Below are 19,345 nucleotides of genomic sequence, written 5' to 3'. Positions count from 1 at the left end.
TGACCCTCGGTGCCATTACAGTTTTCCAAACTATCATTAATTTTGATTGATATTAGATATTTGAGGGTGCTTGACAGATTGAAACATTATTTACCTGGTTTTATGATATACACACAAATATTTGATTTCTTAACAGCCAGTTGAAGAAACACACCAAAATGACTTTTGTGTGTGTATCCTATTACTGTGCTGTATTGGTGATACCTTGTATTGTACTAGCTTATGTTCAAGGTCACACAATATGGTGAGTTCACATACAGTATGGAGAAAATGTAGAACGTTACCTGAGTGTATGTAATCTACTTTAAGGAGGTTCCTTGATCAATCTTTTCCTTTATATTTTTTGGGACCAATAATAGACATATTATATAATAGCATGATCACAGATAATGGTTATTATTCTGTTTAACTTGTCCTCATGGCTACAAATTTCACTCTTCGCACATATTTTTTATTTCTTATTTTTGCCAGAATGTAGGCAAATGTGTCATCGTTCAAACAGTCTCACTAACCAAGCAAACAGACTTACACATTTGGCTCCATGAGCCTCTGAGTGACAGGAGTACCACCCAACTGCCCCATAGACTGCAACAGAAATTAAGAACTGGATTTTCAGAGAAAAACAGAAACAACTCTTTTTAGTTAAACTATTTAGCTCTATTTTCCACATTTTGGACACTAGGAACACAAAATTGCACAGATGCGTGTAGAAGAGTCTTGTAGTGCTAATGGCATAAAAATGGCAATAGGAACTATGGTTTTTGACTGAGGAGCAGGACTTGGAGAGGTCTGCTGAGCCAAGTCTCTCACTAAATGAAGCTGGTACCGTCACCATGACAACCTTAACTTGAGATGGCTACACAGCTGATGGACATTTAGTCATCAACAGCTTTCCTGGTATCTGTGCTGCTTATACACAGTTGACCTACTGTCACACTACTGTGTTTTTTAGCAGTCAGCAATGCAGTTTAGCATCAACCTTTCCAGGGGCCGGAAATCCCACCACAACTTCTTTAGAAACTGCACAGTCTACTTACCTTATAATTTTCTATTTATTTATACATAAGTACAGTCAATCTTTTCACTCTTTGCATTCTGTTTAATTAATCTGAGATGACACCTAAGGGCAGACCTGTGTCAGTTCCCTTTAAATGAAATCGATCTGATATGCAATGGTGGGAGAAATTAATGTGCCAATTAGAGCATATTCATTCACGTTACATTGAAAATATTAACCTTTTGTATAAATGTTTGATATGTTTGGTTTGGTGTGTTGTTATAATTGAACTCAAACTGCCTCTAGCCCTGGCAAATAACACTCAAATTAGATCTTCTAGATTTGTGTGCAGGGGTCCAGTTTAGTATAGCATGAGAATGGTAATCCTAGACTCTGGCAGACTGCAGGCAAAGAAGAATCCAGCCAGTCAAAAAATGCATTTGGTCAACTCTGCTTGATAAAATTTCATAACCATTTATTAAAAAATAGAGTATTTGAGCAAAAAAAGATGGAGAAACGTAAATATGCAACAAAAAGAGATGTTGCAGTGTTTCGCACAGGTTCAGAATCTACTTGTGGTGGTGGGTGGCACAGAGTGTGACCTCTGTGTACACAGAAATTCATGGTGTGTGGAGCAGCATGTTCCCTTAACGCCTCACATCAAGACCACTGGAAGACACCACAATTTACAGATGTTCCCTAAATGCATCACATGGAGGCTATTGGTAGACATTAGCTGCAGTACATATCATCAGGGACCCCACTCATGTTATTTTGGAGCAGTGGTGGTGTGCTGTACAGTATCTATAGAAGGTTTACAGGGGTTTCTAGTTGTCATTTCAAAATGTGCTGATATGAAGGGTCATTAGGGGCCCTTACTGATGATTCTAAGTCATACTGATTTGATTTCTTACCAATAACTAACAGACCCTCTCATGAGTGTTTAAACAAGAAGTGTGATGTCTGTCTGTCTGTGTCTGTTTCCTGGATAAATATAGCCCAATCAGGTGTAAGTGATATAACATGCATCCAGTCATGGTGAACCAAATGAGGCTAAATTAGGATAAAATGTGATAAGCATCCACCCTAACCAGAGTCTGCTTCCAGCTCCAGCAGTACTTACATTGCCACCTCCAGGGACATGTTTGATATTGTCCTTGGAGCCACAGCGAGATGTGACATGGCTGAAGTCCAGCTTTTTGTGCACTATCTGAACCTAAAGACATGAAGGCAGACACATAGACAAGCAAGAAGGAAGAGGGAGAACAAGAAAGAAAGAAATAAAGAAAGACAGACAGAAAGAAAAAGAAAGGTGTGACATTCAAACAGACATGAGCAGCAGAAAAGAGCAGATCAGCTGGTAGCTTAAGTTAACAGGAAACAGAGTAGCCTTGTACGGCGAGTATGGAAGAAATTCTTCCTACAAATGAGTTCAGTGATTGTCTGTACTATGTCAAAATTTAATCACTGCATGAATTATAACAAACTTATTGTGGTTCAAAATGAGGGTGCAACTAATGGAACAGATTCTTAAAGGAAAGGTTTGTGAAAACTTACAAAAATCAATGTTCAATTACCAAAGGAAGAGCATACTGACTGAATAACAACAGAGTGCTTCAACAGACAGGGTTAACTAAAACTAACTAAGCAAAGGACAAACACTGGAAGATGAGACAGAGAACATGCAGCAGAATTTAACACTGGACAGTCAGTTTTGTGTTAGCACATGCTGTTGTAAGCACAGAAGCCACTGCAAGTGACTAATACAGGAGAATGGAAGACAGATGATTTAACTTTAAGTGGATCAGCCTGTTGCTCTGCACTGCAGCCAGCCCCAGTTCTAAGAATAATGACTAAAGCACAAAATCTGAGTATATATTGCCTCGGAGTGTTGGAGAAATATTAGAGAAAAAAAAATTGTGTGTTTATCTCTTTGACATCTCAACTAGACAGTAAGAATAGTGAATAATAAGATCAGGGAAAATCAAGATCTTTAAGAGGTCTTGAGTTCAATGTGTCTCACTTTAGAAGAAATTTCAGTCATACCCCCGGATTGGATTACATTCTACCAAAAGGAAAATAGCTATGTGGAATAACTGTGCCACAACTCTACATCCCTCCTGCCAGATCCCCACCCCCACCTAGTCCACCAATTAAAACCACTGCAGCAGACGTAAGACAACTTCCTCCATTCTCTCCGTCTCTGTCTTAGTCTCTTCCTCCAGGATGAAAATGGCAATATGACGCAGGTAGCGGCAGCAAAGGATGACTCACTGAGCAGTTAGTATAATACGCTTAATGCATTAGCACACACACACACACACACATGCTGTCTCTCACACACAGCAGTGCCCTGTAAACAGGGAAGGCGTTTTCTTCTCTCTATTTTCACCTTCTAATGACACATTATAAACATCCTAATTGATTTGAATTACACCTGTAGTAGCTGCAAGGTTGTGGTTCATCCTGCCTCTGTGGTTTCCATAAGGACAAGTTCTAATGCTTTCAAGCAAAAGAGACACTGCAGAATGCTGAAAATATTTCCCATATTACAACAAGAAAAGAAAGATAACTAAGTGAAACTGAAGTGAAACTAAAAGATGTGGTGCACAAGCCTAAAAGTTTTCAAGCAATAGTTGTACACACAATTTACAGATTAATTCCCTCTCAAGATGTCTTCTATGCCTGTCCATGCACCTTCTCTTCTGTAGCTGCACACTGTTCACAACCCCTGATGCATATATACTGCAGTAATGTCGCCATAGCAATGAACTGTTCCAGGCAGAGTGAATAAAACAGCAACTAGTACACAAGAAGTAAACAAAACCAGGAAAAGCTACTCTCTTTGTCAGCTCAATTGCATTTACATATTGCATGTGTATTATTTGTTTCTTGCACTTGCTTGTGAGTTCTTCTTGTCTTCAAAATATGACAGCTTTATTTGTTATTGCTGCACTTTGGAAGTAGCCATGAGTTATTGTAAAGATTGCAGTGATGTGTGCAAGAGCACATATTGAATAAAAGGCATGCGTAGAATTTGTCTGTTATACAGTGACAGCACTGGAAGTATTCTTCAGTTGCACTAAAATCAATGTTCATTGGTAGATAAGAGAACAGAGCTGCTTCTTTAATCAGTTTATTTTGTTCAAGGAGTAAAATCCAACAAAATGGGTCATCAGTCCCTGCTGGGGTGTCCTTTGGAAAGTCTGGATAGATACAGAAGTGTGGTTGATGATGGTGGTTAAATTAGAAAAAGCTGTAGTCTGGTTGAATATGTTGAACAGTAGGAACTTTTGTTTGAAGCTTAGTGCACATACATGTTATGGTGTTGTGGAAATGAAAATGTAAATGAGAAGAACTTCAGAGTTTAGATCCACTATAGTGATATGAAACCTATTTGCTACACAACATACAGTGGGCATTTTGCAAGTACAGAAGCAGAGGCAGAGCTAAGCTGCAACACATGAGAGTTTGAGTTTTTGTTTCACTCCATCTACAATATTTCTGTATGCTGTATTTTAAGCTTACAGAACACCTGTGCTATGCTGCATGACACTTCTGCTGTAGTGTTTGCTGGGTTATTTCACGTTCATTTTTGTATTAGTATTAGGAGTATCCTGCGTTGTGGCATTCCTTCTTTGATTTTTATACTTCAGTGTTCAAGATACACACTAGCTGATGCAGGCGGCACAGCAGCTTTAAATGTGCACGTAAGAAACAGAAAAATAGATGTAATGTACAGTGCCAGTCAAAAGTTTAGACACACCTTCCCATTCAATGGGTTTTCTTTGTTTTTATTACTTTCTCCATTGTAGATTAAAACTGAAGACATCAAAACTATGAAGGAACACACATGGAATTATTGAGTCAACAGTTTTACAGATGTCTGTTTTATATATAAAGGCAGTCTATGGGAAATTGATTAGAATGACTCATTTGCCACACCATATCCAACTCTCTTAATGTATCCATAATTAAAGTCCTTTTTGGCTAGCTCTCAGTTAGGTCACCTAATCATGATTAATTAAAGCAACTGACTCTTGAGAGTCCTGGAAAAAGTAGGGAAATTCAAAATGCCAGTATCCTGTGATTATTACTTGTACTGTTCAGCAAAGGTTAAATGAGATTATATCAACAAAGTTTTTTTGTTGTTGTTGTCAAAAATTTCAGGTACAAGGTACTATTTTAATTTTAAATCATTTGGTAATCAGAAAATGATGACACTGGAAATGCTCCTGTCAGTCTCCTTTCATGAAAACTGTTGTTCTGTAATAACATTCATGACAGACAGACGGGCATATTAAAATATATTTTCATGTACTGTTAACAGGGAACAGCAAAGCTGTGCTGCGTCCTGACTGGATGTAGGATGGGCTGTGTAGGTCAATGAAGAGAAGATGGAAGGCTATACTAGTGTGTTAGGTGTGAGGGTGTAGATGGTGGGGACTCACTCTGGCCTTGGCAGCAGGGGCGCAGGGGTCTGATGTCTTGTTGTTCTGGGTGGAGGAGACCTGGCGAGACAATTACCCCCTGGTCAATACAACAAACCACATGCCACAACACAACGGGGTGGGGGAGCAGTTGGAGGAGTGGAGATATGGAGCTGATCAAATGAAGGGGCTGCTAGATGTGGACCAATCAAATGAGTGACTACAGCCAATCAGAGGGGAAGCATACTGTATGATTGCATGACAAATAACTGTGTGGAACTGAACTGAAGTTGTATAATCAAGTCCATTAGCCAAATGTGTGGGTGTGTAAATAATTTTAAATACCTGATGGAAATAGCACCAGTAATATTTAAGATTCAATTATGGGCCACTCACATACTAGGACAAACAGATATGTGTACACATGTCAGATATACTGTATGAGATGGATAATAGCAGCCATTCAATTGGTGGTAAACTGGAACAGATGTAAGACTTAAACATGACAGAGAGCCTATAATGCAAATCAATGCATGCAAGTTTACTCAAACCCGGTCAAAACACGCACCACCACTAATGCAAGCCAGTGAGGTTTTTCTGTGTTGAGTGGCTTCACTCTGACAAACTGATAAAGAGTACAAGCATGTCTTTGAAAGGGAAGGGAGAAGACACAGGAGGAACAGACCTGCTACTGCAAAACACATGCAAAAGTACATGTGCCTGAGAGACTGAATAGTGCCAGTTTGATGCTGACAACCAGAGACTCAGCAACATTCCCCTGACCTCCTGACTGTTCTTTTGTTGCATAAAGGAAAATAGGTTATAGGCTAATTTCATGGAAACCATTTGCTGAGACAACAGCAGCTCCTTCTCTACACACTGATCTAACTTTAATTGGCCATGTGATCATGCCTAAATGATACAGCTTGAGGCAGCGAGGAGTCACTGTGAATATGAAACAGGGTGTTGCTAAAAAAGGAGCGTACATGCTGTTTCATTGGATAAATGGGGGGGGTGGCATCTGTGCTGGGTATGACAAATCTTAAATGACTTGTCCATGTTACCCAGCCAGTGATTGCTATATGTTAGCCTGCTCTGTGATCAGGCAGAGGTTAACTAGGTGAAATAATTCTTCAGATCAGCACCTCTGCGACCAACTACAACAGTAGAGATTTACCTACACATTAATAATAATAATCCAGTGATGTGATATTACTGCTGCATTCACAGTGACAGACAATACAGCAGAGATGGGAAGAGGATTAACTGGAATGACAGATTATATCAAATGGCAGGGCTGAACAGATCATGTTTGTGATTCAAAATGACAGCACAAAACTTTCCCCACGGCAGGCACCTGAGCATTGTCAATGCATGACATACACCCATCAGCCACACACACACATTAAAACCACTGACATAAGTGAATAACACTGATCGTTTCGTTACAATACAGTGTTCTGCTGGGAAACCTTGGGACCTGACATTCATCTGGATGTTACTTTGAAATGTACCACCCACCTAAACATTGTTGTAGACCAAGCACAGTCCCCCGTGGCAATGACACTACCCAATGACAGGGGCCTCTCCCAGCAGCATAATCCTCCCACCACTCCACAAAAATTGCTTAAGGAACACAACAAAGAGCCTGAGATTTTGACCTGGTCTCCAAACTCCCCAGATACCAATCTGATCCAGCATTTGTTGGACCTCCCTGATATTGAGTAGGTCCCCCTCCTGCCACCAAAACAGCTCTGAAGGTGTCCTGTGGTGTCTGGCACCGGGACATATATTAAAATAAAAAAATAAATACAAATGTTAATTTGAGTATCATTGTTAACAGAGTATGTCCTCCACTCTTTTCTATCCACTTCTATCCATGTTCTTGTCCACAGCTACAAAGCACTGTGCTGCTTTACATAGTACAAAAGTTAGCTGACAGCACTGAAATGCAATACAAGTCTTTACATTGTTTTCCAACTTGAGATTTGATTTTAATGTAAAGTGGAAAATTAAAGCCAAAGTAAAAAAAACAAAACTATTTGTTCATTTAGTAAGACAAAAGTTAATATTGTGCTTTAAACATGTAACTGCATCATAAAATGGTGTATGAAATGTGTATTGTAATTTACCTTTTTCTTTGATTTGTTATAGTCTATGGATTTCTATAGTAAGCCTACTCAGACATTGTTGTGAGTTAAGGGGACCTCTTTATGTCACCATCATGATCACACCATCAGTGTGGGAGCACTAGAATGAAAAACTGTACATAAGACATTTTAGAAAACTAGCGAGCTGACATTCCTTAAAGAAGCTTTTTTGTTAACAGTGTTAAATTTTAAAGTTAACGCTCATATATCTCTTTGTCCCAGAGTACAGAAAATATTCTGAGTAAAACATATTCAGCACTTCATCATAGATCTTGTATTGTCTGGTGTGTCCTACCTTTCCTCCACCAGGCTGGTACTTGATGTTGTCAATGGAGCCAATCTTGGAGCGGACGTTCTTCAGATCCGGTGTTGGAGCGTTGATAGGCCGGGGGGTTCGATGAGCACGGGGCACTGCAGGTTTCTTCTCCAGTGGGACTTGCTTGGGCACAGGGGGTTTGGTGATGACCCGGCGGCGGTGAGTGGTGCTGGAGTCTCCATTAGTGGAGGCAACTGGAGTAGCAGGAGTGGTGGTGGAGGCTGGGCGAGGACGAGCTACAGAAAAATGAAAAAAAAGTTAGACTTAAGTTTAGATAATTTTTGTGAAATCTGATCTGTTACACAAAATGCAGATGTAGACCTAAAGTATCAAAGGGGTTATATTGTAAACAAGCCATATCCAAGTAAACTATGTGTATACTGTATTTATTGTCCTTTTAGAGATGCTTAACACAGCTTTTACAAAAATGAACACATTCTGTCCATTTTAGAATTTTATTTCATTTTGGTGACATTTGTGGAATTCCATGAGAACAATCCTGAAACAATGCATAGTACTGTCATAGAACTTTTTTCCTTAAATGTCTGTTTCTTTTCTCCTTGTTTGTTACCTGTAGTCTTGGGTTTCTTGGCCTCTCCGGTCTTGCTCTCATTCTTATCATTCTTGTTAACTGTGTAATAAAGACAGCACATGGGCAACATTAATTTGAAATATTCATAGCCTTTACCAAACACGTCATCACTTCTGCCACACTGTTTAATTATGAATAAGGATGCAGGTACTGTAGTTCTCATGTGACTGCACTGCTAGTGTGAGAAGTACCATGTTTGACCTCAAGGCAGTAAAATTTATATTGGAGACTTAGATACAATGCAAACATACTTTGTTGCCATATATTCAAATAGTTGACAAAGAAAAAGTAGTTGATGGGCCACTCTGCAAATCTACACTATGTAACAGGGTGCAGCATATATTTGCTGCTCTAGCATTGCTATTCTAAACTTTTGACAGAACAGTCCAACTGAAATAACATTTATTCATTCCTCTTCTGTAGTCATATATAATATAGTTGTGTCCATATATGTCAAAAGATGTCTCTATGCAAAATGACGCTAGCATTGTACACAGTTATTGTTGCTTGGTCACTTGTTAGCATACTGAGGAAGAGGACAAGGCTTGCCATGTTTGTGAGTCAGTTACGAAGTAGACTATAGTATGAAAGCTTACACAGGACACGTGAGCAGATATGTATGCTGTAGGAGACAAAATGCTATTAAGTTTCAGTTGGACTGTAAAGCTCAACTGATCAATATTTTCATATCAACAATGACTAAGCTTTTTTTTTGTTTTAGCTCTCATCAACCCAAGATCTGGATATGAACAAAACAGAGCTAAAAGGAGAGTGAACATTAGCGTTACGTTCGTTGGTGGCCAGATTCAAAATGAATGCCATTATGTGCATAACAAGCAGAATGCCTGTTTAACTAATACAGCTCATACTGAGTCATAGCTCCCTCACTGAGAGAGGTGAGATACCATTTGTTATGTGATAAAAATACCACTCTGGTGTCTTCAAAAGCCAGCTCTCAAATCTGATAAAGTGTGACATAGAAATTTAGTTAGCCCGTTGCCTGGAGTGGTGCCAGTCTACACTGTGAGTCAGGTCCAGAGTTCAGGTCCTGTTGCAGTGGTCGCATTGCACTGGCAACACCATGACCCAGCCAAAGCAGAGTGGAGATAATGTCTGTGACAGCAATGTTCATCACACAATCAGAGTCTGGGCAGTCACTGGAGATGAAATAGAGGAGATATTACTGTACAGGCTGTGTACAGGCAGTGTGTGTGAATGTACCAGCAGTTTTGTTTGCAGCAGTTGCAGAGGAGCCGTTCTTATTGGCAGCCGCACGTGGTGTGGGTGTGGCCTTTGGAGCAGGTGGGCGTTTCTCAGCTGTACCGTTTTCTGGAGTCTGGAAATCGGAACAGAGTAGAGATAAGCTGTGAGTGTATGTTTTGACGGTGTGTGAGCATTACTATATATCAGCATGCACAATGGGTTTGTGTATACTGTTGCTACTGTGTAGGAGTTTGTTATAAAAGGCAAATCATGCAACCATGACATAAGTTGAGAATGAAACAAAGAGAGGCAAGACAGTGAAGACAGAGGTAGGAAAAACAGGTTGGGAGGAAGGAGTGACTAAGATCTTAATATTGTCAGAGTAAACACCATACCATACCATATAGGTATAAGAGCTTTTAAAACCAAAATAGGCAAGAGATTTATGTAAAAATACATTCACCTTTTGGAGCAAAAGACTAATTCATTACTCAATACAAAGTATGTCAGGTTCCAACTTGCATTCTTGGTAATTAAAAATTGGCATGTTCAACAGGAGGACACAATATGTTCAGTTTGCAATTGTGACTATAGCATTCTTGCTGATATCACTGACTCAGCTAAGCTGTTTTATTTTGAAATTACTTGCATGTCTGTGTTTTTTCACTTCCTGTCTTTGTGTTTTTCTGTGTCACCTTTGTCTCATTAGTCAATTAGTCCTTGTGTTTATATAGTCTGTCTTTCTCCTGTTTAGTTGCCTGACCTTTATATTTATCTTAGGTACTCTGCGCGTCTTTTCTTGGTTCCTTGTGCTTTCTTGTATTTTGACCCTTTTGATGACCTTTTGTGGATTTTTGAATTCCTGCCTCTGCCTTCTGGATTTGTTTGCCCCCTTGTGAACTGCCTTTGCTGTTTTACTGCCTCACCATTTGTTTGTAATGCACTGCTTTGCCTACGCCTGCATTGGTCATATTCTCTATGTTTTTGGTTACCTTGATTGAATTACTTGTTACAATTACAATAACCTTTATACATTTTTTTATATATTATTCATTTGTATTTAAGTGTGGTATGATATTTTCATGTAACAAGCCAAACATTTGTAGAGGTAGCACAAGAGGTAGTAGTACAACTTAAAGTATTGAAAATAATATTATGAATAAAATAATTGTTAAGTCAGTTACACACACACACACACACACACACGTAACATACATATACATATTATTACACTGTCTACTCACCTTGGCAGAGGCAGTTGCTGGCTGCTTGGTGCCGGTGGGTGTGGTCGCCTTGGGTACAGGGCTTTTTTTATTGGCTGAGGCTGTGGTGGGGGAGGGGTGTTTGGCTGAGATGGCCTCACCATTGGTGGAGAGGGTGGCTGGATGGGGTTTGGCGGAGTTTGGTTTGGTTGGACCCATGTCAGGCTGGTGATTATGGAATTAAAGGAAGCCACAATAACAGTAATACATGAGGAGAAAGAAAAAGCAGAGATGAAATCTCTGATTGCAATGAAAACCAACCATATGACAATCATAAAACAAGCCATAAATTATAACACTGAATTAGCATTTTATAACCACTTTAAAGAGCTCATGAGCAGTAATATCATAATGTGATAAAATGAGCAGCAGTCAAATTAACATGTGATATAGAAATCTGGTCTCAGATATTGGACACATTCATACTCAAACACTGCAAATCAGCAAAAACACAACACAAATCAACAGACTCAGTGATTGTGAGATTGGTGGTGCTAGAAGCTTGGTTATGCAAGTAGTATGCAGCATGATGTCAATGTACTGCATACTCCTCCATGGGATTATCATGTCATTGGTTTAATAAACTTACAATTTTAATACTTTCTTTCAAAATGCAATAAGACTAAAACATAATTGAAACATCAAGCTCAAGTTATTCCTTCTCAACAGTCCACCAAAACTGTGTCAATGACTTTTCAGCATGTGCCACCTTTAGCCTAAGGTCAAGGGAAAAAATCCATCCAGATTTCCCTGCAATCTTACAGGAAGGCTGCTGCCTCCTTCATTCATACTGCATGTGTTCCTCACCCAGACCAGTTTTCTGACTTTGTTTCAATATCATAGAAATCTGTGTCGAGTTTAGACAGATGTTTTTACACCACAGGACTTCTGTCAACATCATTGGTGACAAGAGGCATCAAGCCGTGGGAAACAGCTCACATCTCCACCCGCAGATTTCCTCTCCCATAATTTAACCATCTTCATGAATCCACTGACTTTGTCATATATTTTAAGGCCTTTTCACACCAGGGGCATGATGCATAAACCACATGAAAATGTGAAATACTGGCCTAAGAATATACAGGAGCTGACTGGAGCCACTGCCAATTATGGACATACTTTTTTTGGCCAGGTAGTATTTGTGTTCTGTGTGAAAGTACTAATGACAACAATATTCTAATATATATTGTTGTGTAAATAAAAAAAAAACACACCTATTTGTAAAGATCTTTAAGGATATGTGAGTCCTTGCACTGAAGTGATAGTTTGAGGATATTCAGTTTGACAAACACATCAGTTCAGAAATCAGAAATCAGAACACATTAACTCATTCTCTCGCTGGTGAGTGTAACACAGTGCATCCACTTTACAATCAGGGTTTACCATCTTCACATGCCCAAGTAGCCCATGCACTTTCCTCACCATTGCGCCATCTACTCAAATGAGACTGCAGGATTTCCACTGCACATTGTTGTTTTGTGCAAGCAGTCTTTCCTGTAAGCTTCTTCTATAACAAAATATCTTTATGTCCAACACTTATTTATTACCAACAAAGGCCAGGAGCTGAGCCTCCCTACTAAATCTGTCTATAGGTCATGCTTCTCTTGTGAAGCATTTATACTGTGACAGAAGTTGGTGCAACAAAGTTGAAGTTGCACACCGGCTGAGGCAGAGTTTAGTACTATGACCTTTGGGTGATGGGACTGTTTCTGTAACCACCGGACACCTTGCCACCGCCAGAGTATGTCAATCTGTATGCAGCAAATACAGTATGTTTGGGAAGCAGTATGTTTGAGTACTCTCTATGTGTCTTAATGTGTGAGAGAGACCCACCTTGCTCTTGCTGTCAGGGCTTGGCAGGATCTTGCTGCCATTGCCTGTTGAAGACTTGCCTGTGCCTTTCCCTTCCTTCTCCTCCTTTTTCTCAGCCACCTTCTTCTCCTCCTCTTTCTCGTCTTTGTTGGTTTTCTCCGGCTTGTCCACCTTTTCTGCCTTCTCGCTGGCCTTGTTGTTTTTCTCTGCATTCATCTTCATCATTTCCTCATCTTTGAGAATCTTCTCAGACTTCTGGTTTTTGTCAAAGGCATCGGTCTTCTCTGTCTTACTGGACATGATATCCGTCTTCTCCTGCTTGTCCTTGTTATCTGATTTCACTGTGAGAGAAAGAATGTAATTGTCTCTGTCAGCCTGTTTTACCACAATCATAATAAGTAAATGTAAATGTATAAGACTGAGAGAAAAAAAATTTAAGTTGATTCTGATGAGTGTCCTCAAAATTGTCACTGCACATCAACAATTTGATTGGATAAAATCAATACAGTGCATCACTGTTCACAAGTACAATGATAGAAGGTTGTGTAATGAACAAAAAGGGATACACACATTGTTTTGGTTATCAAATCAGACAGATCATGTAGTATAAGTACAGGTTTTCCATGTCTATCAGTGAAAATGGTTTATTTTTATTACAGTTTTTTGAGTGCAAAATAAATTATTTCAAGCAAACAAGTATTTCCAAAAGACACACAGCACAGATCATATCTGTAATATCCAGGAAGATACAGTCATATGAAAAAGAAAGTACACCCTCTTTGAATTCTCTGGTTTTATGAATCAGGACATAAAAATATCTGGTCCTTACCAGGTTCTAAAATTCTTAAAATGTAACTTCAGGTGTAAAACAACAGACAACAGATTCCACTGTGTCATTCAACAAAAATGAAGCCAATATGGAGAAGCCATGTGTGAAAAACTTGTAGAACCACCTTGTAGAACCACCTTGAAGTAATAGTTTTCTGTATGATGTTATCAGTATCTCAAATTGTTGTGGAGGATTTTTGGCAAACACTTCTTTTACAGCATTGCTTCAATTCACTAGAGAATTTCTGGGCATTGGTTTATGCACAGCACCTTGATTCTTTTCTTTTTCATTCATTCTGTTCTAGCTGATTTAGCTGTCAGACAGATGGCCTCACATTTGACACTAAAATACTTTAGTATACAGAGGAGTTCACGGTCAACTTAATGACTGAAAGGTGCCCAGGTCCTGTGGCTACAAAACAAGCCCAAATCATCAGCCCTTCACCACCACGCTTGACATTTGTATTAGGTGTTATGATGCTGATATGCTGTGTTTGGTTTTTGCCAAAGGTGGTGCTGTGCATTATGACCAAACAACTGAGGCCTGTAGAGATGTAGCTTTTGTTTTTTTTGTTTTTTTGGGTTTCTCTGAGCATTGCACAGTTTGACCTTGGGGTGAATTTGCTGGGACGTCCACTCCTGTGAAGACTGGCAACTGACGTGAATGTTTTCCATTTGTGAATAATCTGTCTCACTGTAGAATGATGGACTTTAAATTGTTTGGAAACGTCTTGATAATCCCTCCCAGATTGATGGACAGCAACAGTTGCTTCTCTAAGTTCATTGCTGACGTCTTTCCTCCTTGGCATTGTGTTAACGCACACCTGAATGCTCCAGACCAGCAAACTGTCAAAACCTCTGCTTTTATAGAGGTGCTCACACTTGCTGGTGAGATGATCAGTTAATCAAGGGCATAAGATCAGCAGCACCTGGCTGCTTCTTACCCTTTTAATTTATGTGTAAGGGTGTACTTAATTTTTCACACACTGCATTTTGGTCTAGTTCTTCATCTAAGGTTGAAGACCTGCTAAGGACCAGATAATTTTTTTTATAATGTCCTGATAAATAAAACCATAGAATTCAAAGGGGGAGTACTTTCTTTTTCATGACTGTATGACTAACAGTAGATTAGGGGCATTTGGAGCAATGACTCATCTTTTTTTGTAATCTGGAAGTGCTATGGTTAGGGCTTGTTAGTATTAGGTACATACACATGTGGCTAAGGTTCAAGGGAGTTATGGTTCTAAACTAAATATTAGTATCCGACAGGACATTTTGTTCACTTTTCAGCCAAATAGACAAGGAAAAGATCAGGTGATACTGACACCTTTCACTTTCACTGAAGGAGAAGGGCAGTTGGAGTTTTCCTGTGCTCTCTCTCTCTCTCTCTCTCTCTCTCTCTCTCTGTGTCTGTCTCTCTGGGTGTTGATTTCTCTCTCTCTCACTGTGTCCTGGACATAATGTCCCCCCATTTCCCTCTGTCTAGAGGTTTGCTGTGTAATAAACGTTCTGTCTCTTCTGAAACAATGCAAATTTGCTGTTGTTGTGTTTTTTTCCAGCAATAAAGTGGACAACCTGGACTTTACAAGATATATATACAAGAGACATGTTGTTATATTACTTTTAACTGTGGCAGCAAGGTAGCTCAGCCTGACGCCCCAAAATAGACACAGGCTATGATTATGAACATGGAGAATTCTCACATGAACAGCTCATGTGTGGTCATGCAGAAAAAGCTACAGTATGTTCAGAGTCACTGTTATTTGGACATATCCTCCAGCATTCCTATTCTAACTATTAATCTAACACTGTTGTTTTGTCATACTTTATCAAGCTGTAATTAAGTCGACATTGCACCGTTAAATGCAATTACTTTGAAACAATCTTACAGATCTGAATCCAACAGAGCACCTTTGGGGTTTGACTTTGAAAACCATCATTCTGAATTTATGTGGTCGAAATCCTTAAAGGTCAATTTGAAGTTTTGAAATTTTCAAAAACTGTAAAAGCTATATTCAAGTAGCTCTATTTAAATGAGAGCTCAATTCAGTTTCAATCAAATAATCAAGATGAAACCTCTGCTTGCTCAAATATGCTCGGTCAAATTTAGACGCTAAAATTCAAGATTAAAAATTCAGAGTTACCAAATGTCTCTTATGTCATCCAGGAAAGTTAATTCCAGCTATCATTCAAGATAATTCATCTTGTACATTGTCTTTTGCACTCTCTTAGGTGCTTTCCTTTTCACCACTTTTTTTTTTTTTTTTTTACCAGATAAAGATATTAGCTAATTCACTGCACAAGGTTCAGTTGTACTGAAACAGTAAATACCTTTTGACACAGCTACTGTTGAATTTCACTGAGTGGTGCACTGTGACTGGTGGGATGAAGCTTAGATCATTTCTCATTTACATACTTTGAACATCAAATTCCAGAAAATGAAGCAGAGAAGGGAGAACCAGCCCCTAGAATTTTCTAAGTTAACACAGAGTCATCCCTGCACAGGTAGTCATTTATTCAATTCAGTTTTATTTATATAGTGCCAAATCATCCATTATCCCAAGGCACTTTACAGAGGAAGGTCAAGACCTTACAATATTATGAACAGAAACCCAACAGTTCCCACCATGAGCAAGCACTTAGCAACGGTGGAAAACCCAAGCACTGTCAGACTGGTTGTTATGATAACAACATACTGATAATAATAATATCAATTATTATTAAGAGCCCCAGAGTCATGAGGAGGACCAGAGAGAGAAAAGACAGAATGGCCCAACAGTGTAGCTAACTGTTAGCTACAGCAGATAGTCAGTGCTAGCAATGCAGTTTGTTTGGCAAGCAAACTCTGTGACTAAGTGCTGTTTTTAGCTAACAGCCGTCTGCTTATGTTCCTTGTTTTGTCAGCTACTCTGCACCTCAGCAGGTATTCAGTAATTTAAGGTTTCCTCTGGTGTCTATGGGTTGTAGATTTCAGTCAGTGAATGAAAAGATTTGAAATATTAGATATTATGACTTCAATTTATCTGAACTGCTCAAATTATCTTTGTGCCACTAAGATCAGAGAACTTTGGCTACATGTATGATAAAAAAAATTTCAAATTCCAGACCTGCTCTATATGAAAAGTGCCTTAAGGTAACTCTTGTCGTGATTTGGAGCTATATAAATAAAATTGACTTGACTTGACTGAATGAGTTAAAAGTAACACATAGACTATACAAATGTGCTTGTTATTACATTTTTGTACAAAGAACATAACATATATCATTAGAATTATTTGAAAGATGCTATAATATAAAAGAAGATAGCCCCTACATAGGGCACTTATACAATAATTTTAACCTTAACACAAATCAAACAGTTTATTGCATATGCTTGTTGGCGTCTCTTTATCATTCAATCCTGCAAGACCAACAATATGACTCATCCAACATGAAACTGCTGGTTGAGAACACAGGATCCATCTAATACCATGCTACAATACACAACTGCTAGCAGGCAGCCGGTATGAGTGTGTGTTTTTGACAGAGAGAGAAATAGAGAGAGTTGACTGCCTCATAAATCAGAGCATGACTAACATACACAGACATGGCATGGATATTTTACTGCAGGCGGCCTTCTCAACACACAGATGTGCACACACACATGCTCAAAAACAGTCATGTTTCCATAACTTCAGAGGACTTTAAATTGACTAACATTAATTTCCTAAAGACTTATCCTAACCTTTTAGCCTTACAATAATTTCTAGTTAATTGTAACCAAACTTAATTTTCACCCTAAAATGTAATAATTTACTTCATGGGGATTTGCCTCTTGTACCCCATAGCAAGTGGGCATATTGTGGGCAAGTACCCACAATATGGCCCTGTTCATACCTAGCATTAATGTATGTCTGGGCTAGTGTCCTGGGCTACATTGAAGGAACTCAGTTCACATCTGACACTGTCTAATTTGTCCTGCCACCCAAAATATTTTTACATTTCTCGATGTTCCCCATACATTGATATACTTGTGGCAGCCTGCCATGATATCAACACTGACTGTTGCATTTTTTCACTGTACAGTGGTGCGCAGCGACTTGATTCGCTCAGCCCCTCTGGCCCCCCTCTGGTCACAAGTGGACAGCTTTTAAAAATGTCAGTTCACCTGGCATTAAAATACATCTTTACATGCGTCTTGAGAGACCACTTGTGATCAGATCTCACTTCTGCACAAGGAGTGGCAGAGTGAATCACCTGAAATGCATATTAATGCCAGGTCTGAAGGGCCCGTGACTCTGTGTAAATAGATTTAAGTCCCCACAACATGAGTAATAAAAAGTACATGTACTTTCTCCCTTTCTGTCTCATGTACACTCATTAATCAAGTGTGAGTATTGACTGATATAGCTCCTACTTGCTGGCATTATAACTATCAAGCTACCACATTGATAGACAGGACAATCAATTGGCAGAGTGACAAAGAAAATTTATGGTTTGCATTTTTTCAGCAATAGTCATTCTGTGTATTTATATCTAGTAATCTATATTTAACAGTTTACATTGTGAGTGGCAGAATTTGCTGTTCTGGTGCTTTGTGTGCATTGCATCAAATCTGGATTATATAATTAGTTTCCATTAACATAATTCACATTTTAAGAGATAAATGACATTGCAAATATCATAATATTAATGTTCATAATAGTGTTTAATAGCCAAATACATTAGGTAATTCATGTTAGTATCACTGACTTCCTGTAATACAGCAGTGTAAATTTAAACATGATTTAAACTTGCAGGCATGCTAACGTTGTAAATGCAAATAATGAAAAAATAATTCTGAATTTGCTTGAAACTGGGAAGTAGAGAATTCCAGAGGGTCGTGCCTTTAAATTGAGAATGCAATTTATGCAAAAGAAGTAACATAATTCAGTATAATATTCTTCAGATGTATTTCCGGGGTTAAAGGCAGAGTAAGGCATCCTGGAGTAAGACTGTTGATATTTGAACACAGCAGCAAAGCGTTGCCTTGGGAGGGTGACCTGCCCTCCAAAGTGACCCCCCATCCCTCCCAAGAAACTAAAGAAAAAAAAATTAGCTCTGTCATAGCCTTTCTTTTTAAATCTATATTCCTCTCTCTGTTCCTCTTAGGCTGTTTGTCTGCCATTATTCTGTCTCTGCTCTGTAGCATTAGCATGCACTGGAATTTCCATCTTTCTCACTCCCACTGCCCCCTTAGAGACCCTTTTAGGCCCAACGTCACGATTACATCACAGTGTTAGCTGAAGGTAAAACAGAGGAAAAACTGGAGGCAAACACCAATCACATCAGAGTAATAGCCAACATAACCAAAATGTTGTGTTGTTGGGTGCCAGAATCGAAGGAGTAATGGGTCTGAGTCACTTTTAATCTCACACACACACACACACACACACACACACACACACACACAGCAGAGCTACTGTTGCCAGACTGTGTGCCTTAAAAAAAGTGTTAGCTGAAATGAAAGAAATGCACATAAATTAGGTAGATAACATAAATACAGTATTTAGTGTTCTTAATTTTCTTACATTTATTTTCCCCTGAGGGATGGGCCACCATCCCAAGACAATGATAGAAAAAACACTGCTTTAAACCGTCCTGTGCAGACCCTCTCATAATCAGCCAGAGTATTGTGAAAGACGTTAACTGGCCAGCACTGTATTCAGGTAAATGGGAATACTGGAATGACAGGTGCTACTTTAAATCATTTAAAGTAAAGTTTTAATAAAATGGA

At 39.0% G+C, this 19,345-nt stretch overlaps 1 protein-coding gene across 5 annotated transcripts in view; it reads right to left on the bottom strand.

The window, feature by feature from the left end:
* The window catches only part of map4l (microtubule associated protein 4 like), a 94,533-nt gene that overhangs the window by 9,103 nt on the left and 66,085 nt on the right, over window positions 1–19,345 (bottom strand). For 4 of the 5 annotated variants that reach the window (XM_018678387.2, XM_018678390.2, XM_018678389.2 and 1 more), the window contains 7 exons: window positions 12,784–13,103; window positions 10,933–11,115; window positions 9,707–9,821; window positions 8,465–8,524; window positions 7,873–8,129; window positions 5,449–5,508; window positions 2,121–2,213 (listed from right to left, as the gene is read on the bottom strand). In XM_018678387.2, the coding sequence (XP_018533903.1) occupies window positions 2,121–2,213; window positions 5,449–5,508; window positions 7,873–8,129; window positions 8,465–8,524; window positions 9,707–9,821; window positions 10,933–11,115; window positions 12,784–13,103 (1,088 nt within the window). The remainder of the gene's footprint in view (window positions 1–2,120; window positions 2,214–5,448; window positions 5,509–7,872; window positions 8,130–8,464; window positions 8,525–9,706; window positions 9,822–10,932; window positions 11,116–12,783; window positions 13,104–19,345) is intronic. The other variant, XM_018678391.2, reaches the window with a different exon arrangement.

The sequence above is a fragment of the Lates calcarifer genome, linkage group LG4 (genome assembly GCF_001640805.2).
Source record: "Lates calcarifer isolate ASB-BC8 linkage group LG4, TLL_Latcal_v3, whole genome shotgun sequence".
NCBI lineage: Eukaryota > Metazoa > Chordata > Actinopteri > Centropomidae > Lates > Lates calcarifer.
Note: the sequence above shows the minus strand (reverse complement) of the source record. Positions and strands in the feature narration are given on the sequence as shown.